Source organism: Corythoichthys intestinalis, chromosome 5 (assembly GCF_030265065.1).
Source record: "Corythoichthys intestinalis isolate RoL2023-P3 chromosome 5, ASM3026506v1, whole genome shotgun sequence".
In the NCBI taxonomy this organism is placed as follows: Eukaryota; Metazoa; Chordata; class Actinopteri; order Syngnathiformes; family Syngnathidae; genus Corythoichthys; species Corythoichthys intestinalis.
The window spans coordinates 40,895,756-40,918,794 of record NC_080399.1 but is presented as its reverse complement, the minus strand read 5'-3'; the positions used below and the strand labels follow the sequence as shown (position 1 = coordinate 40,918,794).

General features: G+C 38.0%; 1 protein-coding gene across 5 annotated transcripts in view; it reads right to left on the bottom strand.

The window, feature by feature from the left end:
• tspan9a (tetraspanin 9a) overlaps positions 1-23,039 on the bottom strand; it is a 332,421-nt gene that overhangs the window by 34,499 nt on the left and 274,883 nt on the right. For all 5 annotated transcript variants that reach the window (XM_057837779.1, XM_057837777.1, XM_057837780.1 and 2 more), the window contains 2 exons: positions 21,101-21,292; positions 10,455-10,529 (listed from right to left, as the gene is read on the bottom strand). In XM_057837779.1, coding sequence (XP_057693762.1) covers positions 10,455-10,529; positions 21,101-21,292 — 267 coding nt within the window. The remainder of the gene's footprint in view (positions 1-10,454; positions 10,530-21,100; positions 21,293-23,039) is intronic.

Genomic DNA, 23,039 nt, shown 5'->3' with positions numbered 1-23,039 from the left:
AGAAAATGAGATGAGGGACTTTATCATCCATCTCTGCCTCTTTCTTTGTTTCTGTCCTATGCTTTCAATCTCAGCTTTATGCGATACTGCTTGCTCATTACAGACTCCTATCAGTCACTAGAAGGAAACCCTTCTTCTACTGTACTCCCAAATACCAACGCGCACACAGACAAGCCACGGTAGAATCATATCATCTGTGCCTCCAATGATTTAGTGCATTTTTATTTTTATTTATTTATTTATTTATTTTAGCTCTTTAGTTGCCATGGATGGCCATAGACTCGGAATGCATTTTGACTGTAAGGGCTGGCAGACATCATTCATTGACAATCATCAACAACAACAACTGAATGTCTATGGGTGTCAATGGCTTTGAAACGCGATTCAAATTAAATATAGTTTTATTTCATTAGAGTTGGACTATTCTGCTATTCTGTTTGCGTGGACCTCCACTAGGAAATGTTGGTGTGTGATCTAAGGATGTCTCAGCAGCAAGTGGATTTATCTTTAATTTTATTCAGTCATTCATTATTCATGAACCAAGACTCCCTACTGTCAGTATTAGGGTCTCAGCTAGGGAGCAGGTACACAGAGATCATCAGTGAGTTGACACAATTTCTTACTGTTTAGTCATTAATTACCATGCTGCATGGCTAACTTCGACTGATGATAGAATTAGGGATGCCTCGATCGCATATTTTTGCATCCGAATCTCCAAGTTTCGAGAATCCGCCAACACCGAGTCATTATCCCATACTAAAGAAAAAGTGATTTTCCAAAAAAAAAAAAAAGTTTTAAAAATGTTACTGTCCCACCGTCATAATGTGAATTACTTTTTAAACAAGAATACGTAGAAAAATGCTTCAATGAGTGTGTCCACTCAAATCCACTCCCGCTTTGACACTCACACTGCTGAGAACAGCCTCTCACTTACACAATGAGTTGCCACAATACACTATTGCTAGTGTTTAACAAGCAAAAAGATGATTGAGACAGCTGTGCCTTTGATTGTAGCCCTGCCCTTAGTTTAAAGGGCCGTTTATATGGTGACGCTCCAAGAATATAACAAATTTCATGTTTGCATTTACATGGTTCTGTCTCCATTCGAACAATGTCACAATTCCACGTGTAAACGATGTAGTATTCATTCCAGTTTACGTGTTTTACAAGGCGACAGCCAATGATGCACTTGAACCCGGAAGACAACATACCCGCTCACTCCAGGCAATTATGTATGTTCCCCCGCCCCCAATGTTTTATTTTGCAGTTTTATTCAAGGTTTTTTTGTACATTGAACTTTTGTCTCGTATTTCTTGCCCGTTTGCTGTTCTTTAGAAGTTTAAACAATTGTATGACATTGCTTGTCAAAAAAACGAAGCAATGGTGTCCATGCCTTTTTTGTTCTCTTGCTTCAAAGGGTACTAAAATACGAAAATAAAATATATCTAAATTAAAAATATTATAAAAACAATATGTTAAAGCTGCCTAAGCCATTGGTAGATTAAAGCAACATTAGGGAACTTTCAGTTTTGGTCGATTTTAACAGTGCAGGTGAACAAACGCGGTAGTGTTTTGCCTGAAGGAAGACTACATTTCCCATGACGACCAGCGCACAGTAAAATCCTGATCTCCCGGTAGCCTGCAGTTGAACTGAACGACATTTCTCTTTCCAGCTCCTGTGTGAAGGATGAATAGTGATGAGGTAATGAATCCATTTGTGGCTAAACAATATCACATGACGATGTTGAAAGTAAACGTTTGGTTTTATACTGTATTCCCCCCATGTTAATAATCCAATTTCAACATATAGAATATGCATTATGCCATGAAACAATAAGAAAGCTGCAGTATATGAGTTGGAGTGACTTCATAGCCTGCTTGCGAAGAAAGCTGTGTTTTTCTTAAAATTTGGTTACAACATGGAATTTGGAAAGAAGAAACTTTTGGGTGTGGATCGAGTAATGGACTATGGAATGTACTAAATATATCTTTATTGATTCATCCAGTATTAATGCTTAAATCCTAATTGTAGGATCAAAACACAAAACAATTGGTTTGCGTGAGGATGATTTTGTTTCTGATCTTAATTATGTTTCTTCCCCTTGGTGGTGTTCTGTAAGCTTCTGAGTGACATTTCAGTATTTATTGTCTCTCGTTAGCATTGCCACTAAGTAGGAATGTCTAATTGGGTCTCATGATGAAGTCTCAGATAGCTACTTTAGCAGATGCAGAGTACAGTATCACATATTTACATTTGGAGGTCTAATGAGCAATTAGTGCTTCATGAGAATAATTTCATATCCCGTGTTTTGAACAATTCAAATATTTCATTATGAAACTTCAATTATCCAAAAGTGCTGTGTGACCATTAAGAAGTATTGCAACATAACCATATACAGTACTGAGTGTCTTCCATGATATATACAGTGTGGCAAAGGTATTTAGTCAACACCCAATTGTGCAAGTTCTCCTACTTAAAAAGATTAGAGAGGCCTGTAATTGTCAACATAGGTCAACCTCATGACAACATGAGAGACAGAATGTGGAAAAAAAAAGAAAATCACATTGTTTGATTTTTAAAGAATTCATTTCCAAATTCGAGTGGAAAATAAGTATTTGGTCACCTACAAACAAGCAAGATTTCTGGCTGTCAAAGAGGTCTAACTTTTTCTAACGAGGTCTAACGAGGCTCCACTCGTTACTTGTATTAATGGCACCTGTTTTAACTCATTATCAGTATATAAGACATATGTACACAACTTCAGTCAGTCACACTCCAAACTCCACTATAGCCAAGACCAAAGAGCTGTCGAAGGACACCAGAGACAAAATTGTACAACTGCACCAGCCTGGGAAGACTGAATCTGCAATAGGTAAAATGCTTGGTGTAAAGAAATCAACTGTGGGAGCAATTCTTAGAAAATGGAAGACATACAAGACCACTAATAATCTCTCTCGATCTGGGGCTCCATGCAAGATCTCACCCTGTGGCGTCAAAATGATAACAAGAACTGTGAGCAAAAATCACAGAACCACACGGGGGGACCTAGTGAATGGCCTACAGAGACCTGGGACCACAGTAACAAAGGCTACTATCAGTAACACAATGCACCGCCAGGGACTCAAATCCTGCACTGCCAGCCGTGTCCCCCTGCTGAAGCCAGTACACGTCCAGGCCCATCTGCGGTTCGCTAGAGAGCATTTGGATGATCCAGAAGAGGAGTGGGAGAATGTGTTATGGTCAGATGAAACCAAAATAGAACTTTTTGGTAGAAACACAGGTTCTCGTGTTTGGAGGAGGAAGAATACTGAATTGCATCCGAAGAACACCGTACCCACTGTGAAGCATGGGGGTGGAAACATTATGGTTTGGGGCTGTTTTTCTGCAAAGGGACCAGGACGACTGATCTGTGTAAAGGAAAGAATGAATGGGGCCATGTATGGACAGATTTTGAGTGAAAATCTCCTTCCATCAGCAAGGGCAATGAAGATGAGACGTGGCTGGGTCTTTCAGCATGACAGTGATCCCAAACACACAGCCAGGGCAACAAAGGAGTGGCTTCGTAAGAAGCATTTCAAGGTCCTGAAGTGGCCTAGCCAGTCTCCAGATCTCAACCCCATAGAAAATCTGTGGAGGGAGTTGAAAGTCCGTGTTGCCCAACGACAGCCCCAAAACATCACTGCTCTAGAGGAGATCTGCATGGAGGAATGGGCCAAAATATCAGTAACAGTGTGTGAAAATCTTGTGAAGAGTTACTGTACAAAAAACGTTTCGCCTCCGTTATTGCCAAGAAAGGGTACATAACAAAGTATTGAGATGAACTTTTGATATTGACCAAATACTTATTTTCCACCATGATTTGCAAATAAATTCTTTAAAAATCAAACAATGTGATTTTCTGTTTTTTTTTTTCCCCACATTCTGTCTCTCATGGTTGAGGTTTACCTTTGTTGACAATTACAGGCCTCTCTAATATTTTCAAGTGGGGGAACTTGCACGATTATTGGTTGACTAACTACCCCACTGTACCAGTCACGATTGCACTTACTAATTTCATGTCAAATTGGTTCCACTAACATCATTCCCTTCATGACGTAATGTAGACATTGTCTAGAAAAGTTAAAATAAGTTTCAAAGTGTGATAAATAATCTGGAGTGAAAGAGCATGAGAGGCAAAGGTCCCCAACAACACATAATTAAAAAGGATATTGAATTCCCTTGGATGCGTCCGAAGCCTGGGCTGAATTGCCTTCAGCCAGAATGTTCAATAGAAGGAGAGAAAGACCCTGCTCTTTCTTTATTTGGGCTGAAATAAATCACGGCCATGAATTGAACATATGCTGACGCACCTGCTGTTCGATGCAATCATCAGTCAACAAATGAGTCACAATATTCCATGCTGACTTGGCCAGAGTCTTTGTTTTTTCTTATTTTTTTCCTTCCAAAGATAATGTTCAAATTCCAGAAAATAAGCATTTATATAAGAAATCCCTATTTTTGGGCTGTATTTTAACTAACGCTCTGGACTGATTCCCATAAACTTTGTGGAACACACAGTAAGGAAGAAGTCAACGTTGGTAAGTATGCTTACATGATTATCCTGCCATCGCAGGGTTCTGTATGAAAGGGAAAAAATGGCCAACTGCCTTATCTTTTGTTACACTCTGATGTGCCTTTTGTATGACCACTTTGTATGGCCACTCTCTTTGTGCATTGAAAACCTTTCAAAAGTCGAGTCTACCTTTTGCCAATGTGAGCTTAATAGATTTCATCTCCATAATACCCAACTGCAGTATAGGTGGTGGACGAATGAATGATTTCCTTGGTTTAAGTCACGACATAATCAAATCTATCACTTCTCTTAGAAAGGAACTTAGATGAAAAAAGTCCTGTAGTATTTGTCACTTTTTGCTGTTTGAGATGTAATGACAACTCTTTCGCTCCTCAAATTAAAGTGTTGCCTTCTCTTATATGGATGGATGGACAAACAAACCTCCCAAACTCTTTAAACTGGAGGTCTGCGCTCTCTTGAATGCCAGATGGGTTCTTTGTGTATAGACATGCGGTAATTATCGGTTTCAGGATATACCGTGGTATGAAAACGTCAAGGTTTCAAAACCGCAACAATGTTCCGTCACACCATCCCTAAGGTATTAGCTATTGTCCCAAAAATGCATGGAGAAATCCCTCACTTGCAGATGTAAGGCTTAAGCCTCCATCACTGGTTGTTGCCCGGTGTCAGTGAGTATGAGCTGTGCTACACGATGGCTGGAGGAGGTGAAACTGAACTTTTTCCCCCATCAAAGAAAATGAAATCGCTGGAACGGGAAAACTTCGGCTACAGAAATGTTACAGATGGCTGCGGCTTGGAGGAGGAGGGCCAACTGACATGTAAAACATGTTTTCGGAGGGTAGCTGCAGAGGAGGCAATACCTCCAATATGATTTCGCATTTATAAATTATTATAAATTAAAGGTTAGTAAACACTGTGATGAACATTTCCCACCAGCTATGAGAGTTAACTCCAGTGTGTTTAGTGGTGGTAAAACGTTGTGTTTTTTTCTCTCTGGCAACTGTCTGTGTTAAGAGAGTGTGCGTTTAATGTAATCATGATACTAGTCATACACACGGGCTTTTTATGGAAAATAATTCAATTATCTTTTTTTTATTGGTAATAATGTTGAGTTGTGGGTTTGGGTTTATGCTCACCCAAAAAACAGCATAATTTTTAATTTTATGTAGAATATATATTTTTTAACTTAACATTATACTTTTGTTCCAATATGCTAATATGGTTTGAAAAATAAAAGATCTGTAATTGCAATACTGTGATACCGTGAAACCGTAATATTTTGGCTTCAGGTTATCATACAGTCAGAATATCATACCGGCACATGCCTACTTGTGTACACTAATGACATTGTATGTTATTCCTGCACTTCTTCATGTCTTAAACAACTCGCCTAACTTTCTCCTGAGTCCAACCATTTTCCCCTTCGATCCTCCATCCCCCAGCTATGCCGTTTGTTTAGTTTAGTTTTTTCTTTCCGCACTATATACCTTTTATAGCTACATGCTCTACTGCTCCACTTATGTTTTTGCCAGGTTTGGCTTTCGCATTGTGAACTAATAAACCTTTACCGCTGTTTGGCTTGGCATGTTGGGTTGACGGAGAAACAATGAGGTCACAGCGTTAAAGACGGATGGCAATAATCTGGTTTGCGGCCCGGCCATCTGCTGTATTCAGCTGGTTGCTGACTGTAGGATCTGACATTATTATAGTGCAGATTCTATATGGCATTTGATCGACCTGCCGAAGAGGGGAATGACACACGGCAGAGACATTTTTAAGACCTTTTTCTACACTTAACTAATTAGTTGCCAGGGACAGTGAAAGATGGACTAGATCTGCGCTATAATTGAACAGTTTTTATATTGATTACACAGTAACTGGCATATTACCATTTACAACACTGAAAGTATCATTTCATGCCAGTCATCCTACTTCAAATGGATTAGATGTCTATCACTGTCAATGGTAGTGATTGAGTTAACAGGATGGGAATGTCTTTTTGCATTTTCAACATATTTTTAAAATCATTGCCGTCATCGAATGAGATGTACGTCCAATTCATTTGAAGTGGGATGTGTTAGCAATGATGCGGTCTATGTATATGGATTGGACGTCCATCGTCGTCAGTGGCAGTCAATGAGTAAAAATGTAATTAATATGACAGTTTAGTCTTTGATATTGTACCAATGGAAGCACAATTCAATGTTGTACCAATGGAAGCACAATTCAGACGAGGATGATTTTGTAGAGAATTGTAACACTTTACCATTGGAAAGACTAAACAATCCGCAGTCATTTCTCAATCCAAATTCAAAAATCAGCCAGTGGAGGTATGTATTTCAGGTTTGTTAGTGAATAAATGCCTTGTAATTAGATCTAGAAGGATTAAGGATTCTTAAGATCACATCCTGTAGTAGAGGATGAGGAGACCCTCATACAGCATACCAGATTCCACTCCAGGGAAGAAGGCCGCTAAATGGACACTGCCATTGCATAGCGTGGTCTTAAACATATCATGTATTCAGAGTTGCACAACAGACTACGGCAATATACTGATATTTAACAGACTTCCTTTCTAATGGTGTTTTAAGAATTGTAAATAAAACACAGTAAATGGTAAATGGAGAGTATTTATATAGCGCTTTATCTACACTGTTACAATGCCCAAAGTGCTTTACATTAGGACACATTTACCCTTTCACGCAAACATTCCCACACCAATGGTGCTGCTGTCATGCAAGGCGCTGCCAACCCATTGGGGGCAAGTTAGGGTTCAGTGCCTTGCTCAAGGGCACTTCGACAGTGGGCAGAGAATCAAACCGCTGACTCTTCGGTCCCAGGACAACTCAAGCTACCAACTGCACCAAGGCTGTCCGTGATATGTATTAGGCCGGTTATGACATAATACACAGTAAAGTTGACTGTCTGGGAAATAAATTTTATATACTGTATATTCAGCGTCACTGATTGATTCATGGGTGGCTTGTAACTTGTAATACCCATATTCAAATGTCTACTACACCTATTCTTCTGATTTCAAGTGGAATGAGGAAAAAAAGCAAAAATTAGACTATTTACGTTCTATAGGAGGGCTCAAGGTGAGGATTCCCCCAACCACATCCCCAAAGTTCATCCAATAATATTAACGAGATAAGCCAGCAGGCATATTTGCTGCTGGCGGGTGTGCTTGGAGACTTGATCCAAATCTAAAGATGGATTGGCTGCTAAATGAATTCCTTTATCTCCTTGGAAGACCAAGTTTGAATAAACACCTCTAAAAGAATTAACTGGGACTAACTCCTGCAGGGCCTGAGCTAAATAATCAAACAATATTTACATATACAGTATAATGAAATACCTCCCAGTTAACATATTTCTTTTACACCACTTTGTACTTATTAGAATAAATAATGCTTAAAAGATGCAATTAGAATATTTGTGCAACTTTGACATGAATATATTTTATATTGGTGTCGCCCATTTGAGAGGACGTTGTTACTGTGGCTGAGGGGGGACAGCTGCAGTGTATTCTTTTTAACATGTACTGTACATGTTATGTATGTTATGTTTTGTCATGGTATCATCTTGAGGTGTGCATCGGCACTGCCCTCACGATTCGATTCGATTACGATTCGGAGGGCCACGATTCGATTCGATTCGATTAAGAGGGCCACGATTCGATTCGGTTCGATTCGGCAATGCATCACGATGCATTAAAGCCTGGGATGCATTAAAATGCTAAAGCAAAGCATATTTTTCGTGAATCATGAGGCAACACAAGCGGTCAGACATTAAACACCTTTTTATAGGCTCTTGTGTCATTCCTGGTTGTAGTCAAATGAAAATAGTAATATATATAAAAATAATTAAAAAAAACATCACAGCATTTAATTAGTACTTTGAATGAGACCAGGGCTTTTTTTTTTTGTTTTTTTTTTTTTTTTTAAACACATAGTAGCAGAGTTTACTATATTTCTCAGTTTAATTAACGTTAAAATAGTAGAATACACATAGCTACAGGAGGACACTTCTCCTGAAGCAGCTTCCAACTCACTTTAGCAAGTTCACAGTTTAATGTAATAGTAATGCTAAACTGTGATGCAGGTCGGACTTTCAGTAGCAAAATTGCGTTTTTCACCTTCACTACAACGACTGTTTATATGACATGTAATGTAATTCTTTATTGCTAGAGTGTGCATGTGTGGGTGGGGGTGGGGTTCAAGTCATTCATCAGCCAATCAAACGTGCGTTTGAGGAAAAAAACATAGACTGACTCATTCAGCAAGTGATGAGAGGGTAAATGTAAATCTGAAGATATTGAAAATTAATTTAATAATGGTAGAGTCAATTCTATTGTTACAACATATAGGAATACAATCTAAATGACCTACATAACTGAACACATTATATAATGCAAATAAGGTTGCTTAAAAGTTGGTGGGGACAATTTGAGCATCCTAAACAGTTGGTAGTGTTTTGTCCCTACCGTCCCTTTGCAAACCTATGCACTTGTTCATACGCGCATCTCAATCATGGAAACCAGAGAGATGATCTGTAAACAAACATTAGTATTGGATATTACATTTTATATGTATTGTCAATTGCTTGCAATAATGTCTGCCCAGGGAAATGAGAGACACTTACTTGCAATGCTGTGCAAAATTTAAACAACTAAAAGTATTATGCATTACACACACGCACATCGTCCAACACACACACACACATTAATATTTTGTTGAAGTCAGGCGTTTACATACACTGTGCAAAAACATAGATTTTATTTGTTGTCTCACTGTCTGAAGTCAAACTGGACTAAACCTCTCATTTCAGGTCAGTTACGATTACCAATATTATTTAATTTTGTTAAATGCCACAATAATGAGACAGAATATATCCTAAAGAATTTTGATATTAATTTCTTAGAGTTCAAACCTTTAAATACGTTTGAACTGCATGACTGTGGTTAAACTTCCACAAGGTTCTGACAATACTCTGCTGGAATCCTGACCCATTCTTCCCGACTGAACTGGTGTTACTGGGTCAGGTTTGTTGGTCAAACCTCCCTGCTCACATCTTTTGGGATCCGCCCACAAATTTTTGAGAGTATTCAGATCAGGGCTGAGACTTTGCTTTCCTCAAGCCACTTTTTAATTATTTTATATGCTTAGGGGTCATTGTTCATTAGGAAAACCCATTTACAACCAGGTTTTAGCTTTCTGACTGATTTATCTGATTTGTATTGGTGTCTTTTTGGAAACTAATCTGTTTTTTCCGCCCCCCCCCCCCCCCCTTTTTTTTTTTTTTTTTTTTTTAAATTTAGGAGTAATGGCTTCATTCTTTGTGAGAGGCCAACTACTGCCCATAGTTGCTAAGACTTGCAACCCTTGTGAGGATAAGCGTCACGGAAAATGAATGAATGAATAATGATTGATTTGTCCTTGAAAAACAAGCCTAGTGTTTGTCATTGCTTGTTAGGTTAAAGACAAGTGTTGCCCTCATAATGCACTATTTTCGGAGCTATTTGATGAAGGATGGGTTCCAGATTGCAAAAGGATGTCAATAATCTCTCTAGCTTTAAATATTGTCATCTGTTGTCCTCATATGCACGAACACTTAACTTGAACCTAACAGAGGGTCATGGGAAATGTGCACAGGACCACTTGTACTGCGCCAACTGGTGGGGATTAGTCTACATGTTGGGTTCTAACCTTTGACAGCAGGCTACCTTTATTTAGAATGTGGATGTGTTGAATATATTCACAGCTATCTTTTATTTGTTGTCTTCTCTGCGTTTGTGAGAGAGGTCAAATTTGACTGACAGAAGGAGACGCAGAAAAATGTGAGGAACTTCATTTCATTTAAAAACCAAATTGAACCCACCTTATCTGAGTACACAAAGAACAGGATGAGTAAAATCAGCTCTGTCAGGAGAATTATCAGCAGCACGATGAAAAACTGTCAGACAAAAGGGAGAGAAAAGTTATGAGAAGGCAAAGAAAAGAGAAAAATATAAAACTTAACTGACACTAACGGTCTGTAGTTACGTTGCTATGTGTTTAAAAACAACCATTTGAATTCACAGCTTGAAAATATTGAAATTGCATAATCATCACAGTATAGAAAAGTAACAGAATGCTCTATTTCAGCAAAAAGATTTAAAATATACTTTACATATACTACACGAAAACCTTCAAGCAGGAAAAACTAAGAGCGCGGTATGAAAAAGAAGGCAGTAAGAAAGCAGGAGCGGGGAAAAGGAAAATGCTTTTAATTCATCCTCAGATTTATTTTCAACACTATCTAGAGCTGTACTATTCTTCTCTCCTTACTTGACTCCCCCGAAGCTAAATATTTACCAAGCACTTGGCATGGAAAGGGAAACGCAAACCAAAGTTTCAAACAAATGCAGTGTAACAATCTCTTGTAGTGCTAATCTTGTGTTGAGGCACAACAAGAAAAGGTTGATTCAAAATGTTTAGTGCATTTCAGTATTTAGTCTTGAACCAATGAATCGACTTTACAGCAGCAAGCCAAATTGAATCAATGTCCCCAAAATGTTAAGTTCATTAATGTGTGGGCTACAACCACAATAATGAAAACATATCACTACATCAGAAACAAACATAACAAGACTTACGGCACTGTGTTGTAACCATTGATATAAGAAATGTTTTTTCCCTTTTTCCTTTCCAAATATAATTAATAAAAATAAATAGATAAATAAATTAAAATTAAAACAACCTTACGTATATGTATTTCGGAATTTTTGGAATATAAAGCACACCTGACTATAACCCGCCACCCACCAAATTTGACACAAAAACGGCCTTTGTTCATAGATAAACCGCACCGAACTATAAACCGCAACTGTCCTCACTGTATTTGGAGATATTTACACCAAAAGATATTAACCGGTAACACTTTATTTAACAGGGGCGTCATAAGAGTCATAATTATGACATGACAATGTCATGAGCATTAATGAATGCTTATGACAGGTGTCATTTAGTGTCATCTGACAAATTATCTCACTTTTGAATGGATGCAAAAGATCCGAGCTGGACATAAATGGGGCTATTGACAAAATTTGCTAGATGACAATGAATGACATCTGTCATAAACATTCAATAATGTCCATGAAAGTCTCATGTCATAATTATGACGGTCTTATCACAGTCTTATGATGACGCTGTCAAATAAAGTGTTACCCATTAACCCAAACCCAACAAATAAGCTGCACTGGACTATCAGCCGCAGGGCTGAAAATGAAATGAAATGATAAAAGTAGCGGTTTATCGTTCGAAAATGATGTATGTTTATTTTAATAAATGGTTTTTAAGTACTTCAAATGTAATAATTAGGATATAAATGAGATACTGTATATGGTATAAGCAAAGGTTTGGGCACACCTCATTGAATGCAACACAAATGAAGGTCCCAACCCCACAGATTAAGCAATAAATTCCACTAATCAACCCTGAAAAGGCATACCTGTGAAGTCAAAAACCATTTTAGGTGACTCCCTCTTGAAGGTCATCAAGACAATGGCAAGAGTGTACAAAAAAGTAATCAGAGCAAGGGTTCGCTATTTTAAGGATACTAGAACAGTATACATGTTTTTAGTTATTTCACCTTTTTTGTTAAGTACATAATTCCACATATCTTCATTCATGGTTTTATTACCTTCAGTGAGAATTTATAATGTAAATGGTCATAAAAATAAAGAATATATATATACTATATATACACAGTATATATATATGTACTGTATATATATACTAGGGCTGTCAAACGATTAAAATTTTTAATCGAGTTAATTACAGCTTAAAAATTAATCGTAATTAATCGCAATTCAAACCATCTATAAAATATGCCATATTTTTCTGTAAATTATTGTTGGAATGGAAAGATAAGACAAGATGGATATATACATTCAACATACGGTACATAAGGACTGTATGTGTTTATTATAACAATAAATCAACAAGATGGCATTAACATTATTAACATTCTGTTAAAGTGATCCATGGATAGAAAGACTTGTAGTTCTTAAAAGATGAATATTAGTACAAGTTATAGAAATGTTATATTAAAACACCTCTTAATGTTTTCGATTTAATAAAATTTGTAAAACTTTCAATCAAAAAATAAACTAGTAGCCCTATTCTGTCCTCAATGTGTGTGAGTACACAAATTGACAGATAGCGAACATAAGTTCCAAAAAGAAATCAGACGGCGTGGCAAAGTTGCATGGGCTTTACTGAAGTCATCTCTTTTTGACAGGAGCACGTTTCTTGTATTTTTGTAAAACTGAAAATAACAAGGCAATGTGTCAATAACTTCCATAAATCACAAAATAACATAAAATGTACACACACGTGTCCATTTGAGCAGTAGCACCAACCAATTAGCTCACAAGCATCTAACAATGTAACTGCATTTCACCATATATGTGAACAAATTCAAATACACATTATCAATAACTATTTAATGCTCATGAATATAAACAAAGGAGGAATATAACTCACAAGCGATGCATGTATTAGACACAAACAGTGTGATGGGGCTATGAGAACTGCCACTGAATACTGGATGCGGACGTTAGCTGGTCTGAACAGCATTGTCTATTAGTGTGAGTTTGCGTCAACATATAATTACGTCAGAAAAGCGCGCCGAAACCCAAATAATCAGCTGCACTGAATCGCCAGCAGAGGGCGACATTAGGCCACATAACATATGCAAGTCACACCCAAGCGCCAGCAGAGGGCGGACAAACTCCATAAAACACAATTAACAAGTTGGCCTTTCACTGTACTGACATTTAAATCTGTCTGAGCGGGCCTAGTGCGTTAATTGCGTCAAATATTTTAACGTGATTAATTTAAAAAATTAATTAACGCCCGTTAACGCGATAATTTTGACAGCCCTAATATATACTGTATATATATATATATATATACTCTCTATATATAATGTATAATATATAATGTATATGCATATGTATATAATGTATAATATATAATGAATGTATATGTATATAAAAGAAAACAATGATTTGTACATGTATAAATGCATATATCTTAACACGTTTAAATAAAATGTATTGTACTGTATTTATTTGTCTCTTAATTAAAAAAAAAAATCTGCAATGGACTGAGGCGTTGGGCAAAGGTTGAATATATACAGTATATTAAAGAGAGAATAGAAAGTATAAAGAGAAATTAGTATTAACAATTCAACATTTTCTTACTAAATTTTGATTTTCAAAAGTGCTGTGGACATGACATTTTCACAATATGCTGGGAACAACCAAGATTGCAAAATATTGAGGTTGACCACAGAAACGTTCAGATTTTTTGACCTCGACTCTGTAATACTTCGACAGTTAGAGTTTCTCAAATTTTTGTCCGTAATAATGAAAGATCGGAGGAAAACAAAACAAAACAAAACAAAAACAAAAACAAAAAACGACTGCGCCCAGATAGGCAGGCATGTTAAGATCGACACACACACACAAACACATCCACCTACAAGCGCTTGGTCAGTGTTCTCTTCTGTTTGGCAGGTAAGGGAAGCCATGTCAAATAGAAGGATTTTGCTGAGCTTTTTGACTGATGCAAGGACTTGAAGGGATTGACCTGAAGCACAGTGAGCCCAATTTCAATTTTTCTTTACTTTTCCTGCACCAACATCCACTTAATCTGTCCAGAACATAACATGCTTATGTGCAAACTGAGTAATACATGAGGAGATGTCATGAAAAGCACATCATTCTCCCATATTGTAAATCAAAGTTCTGGTGTGCTGCATATAAAGTAGTAATTGGACCACCTCGGTGATGAAAGAGAATGGTTGACTGCGTGGGTTGTGACTAGCACTTGAAAATTACACTGACACACTGGTGCTAATCTGCAAGAATTACAGTTAAGCTTCCTTTGTGAAGCCCTGACGGCACCACAATGGAAATCTGAGCCAGTTGTCTACCTGCTGCTATCATTGTAAATGCTAATATACAATTTAATCAAATATGATAAGTAAACAAAACTCAATTTTTATCAACATTTGTGAATACTAATTTTTAATAAGTAGTAATTTGGGGCTGGAAAATATACTTAATGTATCTGATTACAAAGTGGGAAAAAAATATATTTTCTTGTTACAGTGTTCTTTGGGCGTTATTTCAGACATGCGCAGTTCTGCTTCGTCTATTTTGCACTTTTCTGACACCAAAATATGTCCACGGTGAACCGTGCCGTCAACCAGAGCTCTCTTTAGCACCTTTACTTACTTTACTTACTTATCGTCGACATTTTTTATTCTTATAAACTGTCGCGTTGCCAACGCAACAGTTTATAAAAGAGAAAAATATTGTAGCGACTGGGATTTATCTCTTCCGCCACAATAGATGATGGGTAGCTGTGGAAACCACGACTGAGAGTAGCGATTGCTGTTGTTATGTCATGTGTGCTCTGTTCAATAAAGTGTGTTGTTTCTTGGGGTCATGCAGTGTATGGGGCACAAAAAAAGCAAGTGTGAAAAAACAAAACCTAGTCTCTGGCATTCTTCTCAACATCGCTCGCAATATTTACTTATTACACACAATGGGGCAAATAAGTATTTAGTCAACCACCAATTATGCAAGTTCTCCTACTTGAAAAGATTAAAGAGGCCTGTAATTGTCAACATGGGTAAACCTCAACCATGAGAGACAGAATGTGGAAAAAAAAAAACAGAAAATCACATTGTTTGATTTTTAAAGAATTTATTTCCAAATTACAGTGGAAAATAAGCATATGGTCACCTACAAACAAGCAAGATTTCTGGCTGTCAAAGAGGTCTAACTTCTTCTAACGAGGTCTAACGAGGCTCCACTCGATACTTGTATTAATGGCACCTGTTTAAACTCATTATCAGTATATAAGACATATGTACACAACTTCAGTCAGTCACACTCCAAACTCCACTATCTATAGCCAAGACAAGAGAGCTGTCGAAGGACACCAGAACAAAATTGTAGACCTGCACCAGGCTGGGAAGACTGAATCTGCAATAGGTAAAATGCTTGGTGTAAAGAAATCAACTGTGGGAGCAATTATTAGAAAATGGAAGACATACAAGACCACTGATTATCTCCCTCGATCTGGGGCTCCATGCAAGACCTCACTCTGTGGCGTCAAACTGATAACAAGAACGGTGAACAAAAATCCCAGAACCACACGGGGGGACCTAGTGAATGACCTACAGAAAGCTGTGACCACAGTAACAAAGGCTACTATCAGTAACACAATGCGCCGCCAGGGACTCAAATCCTGCTCTGCCAGACATGTCCCCCTGCTGAAGCCAGTACACGTCTGCTGTTCGCTAGAGAGCATTTGGATGATCCAGAAGACGACTGGGAGAATGTGTTACGGTCAGATGAAACCAAAATAGAACCTTTTGGTAGAAACACATGTTCTCGTGTTTGGAGGAGAAATAATACTGAATTGCATCCGAAGAACACCATACCCACTGTGAAGCATGGGGGTGGAAACATCATGCTTTGGGGCTGTTTTTCTGCAAAGGGACCAGGACGGCTGATCTGTGTAAAGGAAAGAATGAATGGGGCCATGTATCGAGAGATTTTGAGTGAAATTCTCATTCCATCAGCAAGGGCATTGAAGATGAGACATGGCTGAGTCTTTCAGCATGACAATGATCCCAAACACACAGCCAGGGCAACAAAAAAGTGGCTTCGTAAGAAGCATTTTAAGGTCCTGGAGTGGCCGAGCCAGTCTCCAGATCTCAACCCCATAGAAAATCTCAGGAGGGAGTTGAAAGTCCGTGTTGCCCAACGACAGCCCCAAAACATCACTGCTCTAGAGGAGATCTGCATGGAGGAATGGGCCAAAATACCAGCAACAGTGTGTGAAAAGCTTGTGAAGAGTTACAGAAAACGTTTGGCCTCCACTATTGCCAACAAAGGATACAAAACAAAGTATTGAGATGAACTTTTGGTATTGACCAAATACTTATTTTCCACCATGATTTGCAAATACATTCTTTAAAAATCAAACAATGTGATTTTCCAGTTTTTTCCCCCCCCACATTATTTCTCTCATGGTTGAGGTTTACCCATGTTGACAATTACAGGCCTCTCTAATTTAATTTTCTAGTGGGAGAACTTGCACAATTATTGGTTGACTAAATACTTATTTGACCCACTGTATTATCACTTTCTTTACTTATCAAATCGACGTGAAGTATATGAAGGTGTTGAAGAGAGGTCTGGTTATACTATATACTGATTGTTCATTTCATTCATTCATTCAACATTCAGCAGCGTGTCAAAAGCCAATGTCTCTTGTGTTTTAAGTGCATTGTTGAGCATTTTAAAATAAAGTTTAATTCCTCTGAATTAATCCATTGAGTGTTCTCCTTTCATTTGGTGGTAGGGTCATTACTGTTCAAAAATGTATTATTAATTAAACTAGCATGTGCTGTTGATATCCTAGAATTATTTCTGGTAAAAAAAATGAAGTTGACCTGTGAATAATGAATGAGCAGCACTAAAGCTAAGGTATCACATCAGTACTGGAAGCTCACAATAAATAAGTTACTGTAGTCTAATTCATTCAAGTTGTTTTGAGTACCGCAAACTCAAACAATTTACTATAATCCAATTATTAAGTTTAATTTGTCATTACATTTTGAAATAATTAAGTAAATTGCATCTTATTAATGTAAATAACATAAATTACATTTCGTATGGCACCAAGTTTGCACTTAAAAAAAAAAAAGAAGTAAAGTCAACGCCATATTTTACAGTGTAGAATATAAAGAAATTCTTGGAAATCTTGCTGCTCTGTCACAAATGCGTGTCTTTGGAAAGTGTGCATCAAAGCAATGTTTTAATGGGAATAAACACAAAAAAACATCTTGATACATCAACTGCAGTCATGCCTTCAGATTAATGCAATTTTTGTATTGTTCTCCATGAACTGTCAACAATCAGTGTCAATATTTATATTGATTTACAACCTGTCATTCTGTTCAGTTTCATTTCAATGGAGATTGAGGAGTCCCAACATTATCAATAATAGAGCTTATTGACTCAGTGCTTTAATAAATGGAATGCTGGCAACTTTGGATAATAAACAAAATCTTTTTGAGCTCATGATCAGAAATACATTTTGTGGGACTGATTCTGACTAATGCAGACAAGTAAGTAAACATGCATGTAAACTAGGAATAGTGGTGATTTAAAGCGCAATATATGTAAATTAAGAATTTTATAACATGCATTTGAATGTAGTGTGTTCCTTCAGGTATGTGTTCTAATGGTGTAAGCAAATTATTTTACTATGTAAGCTTAAAACCTCAAGAAGACTGAGCAATTTTTTGCTACTGCATTTACATATATATCTAAATTTCTTCCAGTAAATACAAATATACAGTGGCATCATGTAATCCTAATCCTTGTCCGTAAAATGTTATCAAAACAATAATGAAACATGTGTTACTCTAGTCCAATTAATACCAACTACGGTGACGCGTGAAGTAAGGCTGCTCGAATAATTGATTTACAACCAAAACAGACTTTTACAGTTAAAATCGGCATGTTCGATTTTCAATACCGCACCATTTTGGTTTATATGAGCCGTCATAGTTTCCTCTGCATTTCCATTTCCTCCCACGAGAGCACGGCCCAGCTTAAACAAGAACACCAACAACAACCATTGCTACCAGCGAGTCTGCTACTTTTGCCCAGCCAACTTTGGACACACATTGCATAACATGTGTAAGTGTATTACCTCATGATTTACTTAAAGTATATACTGTTTATATAGTGTTGTATATGTAGAACGATTGCAGTGGATTGTCAAATAAAACATGCAACCTTGAAATGCTCGTCACTTCCTCATTCACTACGTCAGCACACTTTCCTGTACAACACAACGACAGACAGTAATGTAGCGCCACGTCTGATTGCACTATACCACAAGTATGAAAGTATATGGGTCCGTGTGAGTTTCTGTCTATCTGGGTGTGTGTGTGTATGTGTGTTTGTCCCTCTGTCTTGTTTTCCTGTCAAGATTGCTGCTACGATTGTTTAATACAATAACATATTTTGGCAAAATGCTTAGGTCTACATTTGAGAATTAAATCTATATGCACATTGTTTGTTGGCCCATTAATTGTTTGACCTGAAATCGTATGTAAAGATGAGGTGCTCATAAACTTAAGGGATCATTCTGTTTGTTATCTTCACTGGGGGTTTATATTTGTATTTGTGTAGACAAAGTAATTGCCACCTTGCATATTGTAATTATTGAGTGACAGCTTTGCACTAATCATTATGTAAGTATGAACAGAGAGAAATGTGACAGCACATCACCCTGAGCCTGGCTGCCTACCTACTTCACCTGCCTGACTTGATTGTCTAGACCAGTGCTTCTCAATTATTTTCTGTTACGCCCCCCCCAAGGAAGACGTAAATGTTTCGCGCCCCCCCCAAACTCTCTGCCGCCACTGTAAATAGCATCATTTGTCTATAAAATTACTATTATGAATACGCATCTGCCTGACATTGTGTCCTTTTTCTAATAAAGAAAAAAATAACATAGATCAACTTATAATAAAGTATAACTTTATTAACATTGTTTTGTTTGTAACAGAGAAGACTTGACGCACATCAATTTGCCTGAATTTCAAAAAAAGTCACATCCAAACTGTAAAAAATACACTCAAGGTACATTTTTGACCATTTGATACAGAAAAATAAAATGTAATAAAATCAGTAAATAATAACAAATTAAAATTGATTAGAAACATTCACTCATGAGGACAATATGCCAAAAAATTTGACCGAAAAAACTAAATTGAATAAAAGAAAAAAAGAGTGTCCTTGGACAGAAGGACAGTTTTTATTTTTGCTGCTCACAGTATTTACCTCTTTTGCAATGGTGTGGAGTTATTTTGCAATGAGCATGCTAACAATGCTCACTCGTTTACTGATATAACACTGACAAAGCAGGACGATTGTTGGCAATATTCGGCACGTTTTCACTGAAAAACAATCAAGCGGCTTATCAATGAGATTGGGGACAAATGTCTTTAAGTGGCGTCTTAATTGATTTGGCTTCTGGCTGTCCACTATAATTATTTCTAGACACAGTAAACAGTGGTCTTTCCTCATCACCGACTGTATTAAACGTCAAAGCTAGAAGGCAAACGGCACGAAAAAAGCGGCGGCCGAGGTAGAACCATAGGTGAGGGCGGTCGTCGTGACGATCCCAAGCCGAAAATGGCACTTCTCGGGCGGCGACGTGAGAACCTGACAAGACAGTGGGTCGCTGCGTCAGTGAGTCCGGTCGGAAAACGGCTTTCGAAAACGGCGGCGGCACACTGCTCTTCATATCTGTTTTCTGTGTGTGCTGAGTGCTCTTCCTTAGTTCAAAAATACTGCGCGCACTCTGAAAATGAGAGCGCCACTGCCACCCACTAAGTGGATGTGCAAGTACACTTTATTCCAGTACGGCAAACAAACTATTTGAGAAGTACTGGTCTAGACTGACTTGCTGACAGACTATTTGGTTTACAGACTGAATGACTGACTACCTTTGTTTGATGTCTGTTGTATGAATAAAATGCTCTTAATCCCAAGGGATTGTTCTGTGTGTATTAACAGAGTTAATTCACTGGCACTTTCAGATCTAATAAGGTAAAAATAAGTTTAAATAGAAGACATTCCGAATACTACAACCTAGAAATCTTGATCAATATCGGAAAATCGGAGAGAAAATAATTGGGATTTTCTTGTTAGGCTAAATCGAACAGCCCTGGCGTGAAGTTAGGATAGGTGTGTTGTGGGTTTCCCTTAATACATTTTCGGAGCACTTAACTACAAGTATTATACGCTATCTCCATTAGGGATGGGCCTATCACTATTACTACCTATCAAGTACGGCTAATGTTTACATTTTTTTCTTTTTTTTCCCCACAGATTATTGATCAGCATGCCTTTTGGTGTAATTAATACAATAATAATAATGTAATATAACATAACAAGCAAGAAGCAATTACAAATATTTTTCATGCAATGTATTTAGCAGAAAAAGAAGCCTGTTGCGGAATATTTGTACACAATTATATATTATCATGTATAATGAGGAATGAAGAGATTTACACACAGAAGCATGTACCAGTATGGCCTAAACCACAGTAGAATGGGAAAAAAGAGGCGCTGCACTAAACCCTGTAAGTGTAATCATATTTTGACTAACATATTGTAAGTATCAGTATCTATAATCCCAGGTTTTATACCCCTCAATATGACAAGAGTAAATATATCTGAGGATAAATTAAAACAAGATTACCATTATCTAAATATTTCGTTTCATTACATTCATTTGTCATATTTTCAAAATGTTACACTTGTAGCACAGCTCAAAACAGGTTATGAAACACTGATCTAGTCTATAAGATACGTTGCAGGAGTGCAACATGATGACAAAAGTAGTGTAAAAGTGCCAATTAAAAAAACTCACACTCAGAAGCAGGCACTTGTTCTCTTTGATGGCACCCAGGCAACCGAGAAAGCCCGTTACCATGACGATGGCGCCGATGGCAATGACCATGTTGGCAGCTGACAGTGAGGGGAACGAGGGCGAGAAGGTGGCGAAGCTGCCCTGAGACACGGAGAGCCAGATGCCCACGCCGAGCAGCCCACAGCCGCATAACTGGGAGACAAAAGAAGAAAAGGTGAGAAAATAAACATCACATCAAGATTTTCTTCTGGATTTTTCATAACTTGGTATTCTCAAACATTGACATTGCATCGGTCAGCTATGAAGGCAAATCCTCAGCGCAAACAGCTCAATTTGTCTGACTCTTTCACCCATCATGGGGTACTACTTAAAATTCCCTGAGGTTTACTTAATTACATGCAAACTAAACAAATGAAAGCTGCAAGAGATTAGACCTACACATTGGACGTGGGTTGTACCAATTTTGCATGTTTGAACTGATCACTTTAAAACCAAGTGCAAACAGACATGAATTTACAGTAGCATCATCGTGGGTCAAATAGAAGCTTCACAACATCCACAGTTCACAAGTAGTTCATTTAAAATGCACCTAGAGGGGGACACTTCCCTTTTAATATGCCTGGGCCCACACTGTTCGTCGAATCCACTATGGAAAAGATTTAAGAGAACACTTTTGATTGACAGAGTGGAGTGTCCTGCCCACTGATCTAGGAGCACCATCTATCAGAGGAAACCTGATGCAAAAATACACACACCATTGTGAAATATAGTGCTGGAGTAAAGTAGTGGCATATTTTTGTCTGCTCCAAATTGAATGAAATACCCAGGGCCATTTTAAAATGAATAAAACTAAAATCTAAAATGAGGTAAAATATGGGAAGGTGCCACAATAAATCATCAGGCCGCTACCTTTCCTTGATCTCGTTTCACGCCTCCTTTCCATTTTCATCTTTGCAACACAGCTCAAGCACACTTTAATGCCTGTCAGCAATATAAAGGGGACCTGCCGTGTACTCAATCAAACACTCACCGGACTACTTTTTAGATACACTTGGACTGACTTAAGAATGGAAGTAGCAAATCAACATTAAAGTGACTATAACAGCAAAAAACATGGTTATTTCATATTTCGCGCGATATTTTATGCTCCTGAATGAAATGGACCACTTGGATATGTGTGGAAGCGATCGATATATTTATTCAATTTTTTAAATCCCGCGCCATAAGAATAAGTGACTTCCGGCCAGAGTCTGGATTGAGGAAGAAGGCGAATGTGATGTCAGCAGACTAATCATCTTCACTATTCAGTCATTACTATAGTGTGCAGAAGAACTGCGGATCCAGTTAATTTTGCGGATTAATTTGTTTATCTGTTGCATTACGCCAGCCCAATGTGCTGCACGCTTTTGTTGCTGCACCAGGGAGAGGCTTGTGAGCCTTTTTGGGTTTCAAAAAGATCCTGTCCACCCCAAAGAATGGGCGAAACAAGTCCGACAACTGTGGGAACATTGGACGAATGAGGAAGTGAGTAAGTAAATGTTTTATTTTATGTCAAATACTGGGATCATGGCACACATTTTAATAAGAAGGTGGCTTGCTCGTTGTGGGTGACAATGCTGCCCATCCACCGAAAAGGCGGGAGGGGCCACCTCCCTTGGCCAACGACCGGCAGCATCGCACACACCATTTTCGCCTGCAGATGAGCGTCTGTGTTTGGGCAGCCAAGCGCTCTTGTCTTCGGTTCTCGATTGTGTAGAGATTTCAACCCCTCTCGGCCCTTTTTGCGTGGCCGCCAAAAGAGCATGACGACATCGGCCGGTTTGTCCACCGAGAATGCGCCATTTTCGGCGTTCATTCTCCAGCTGCGTCCCCGGCGAAGAGCACTCCTGCCGGAGCCACGGCAGGGGAACAGTGAGTCAAAACTTGCTTGCTGCCGGAG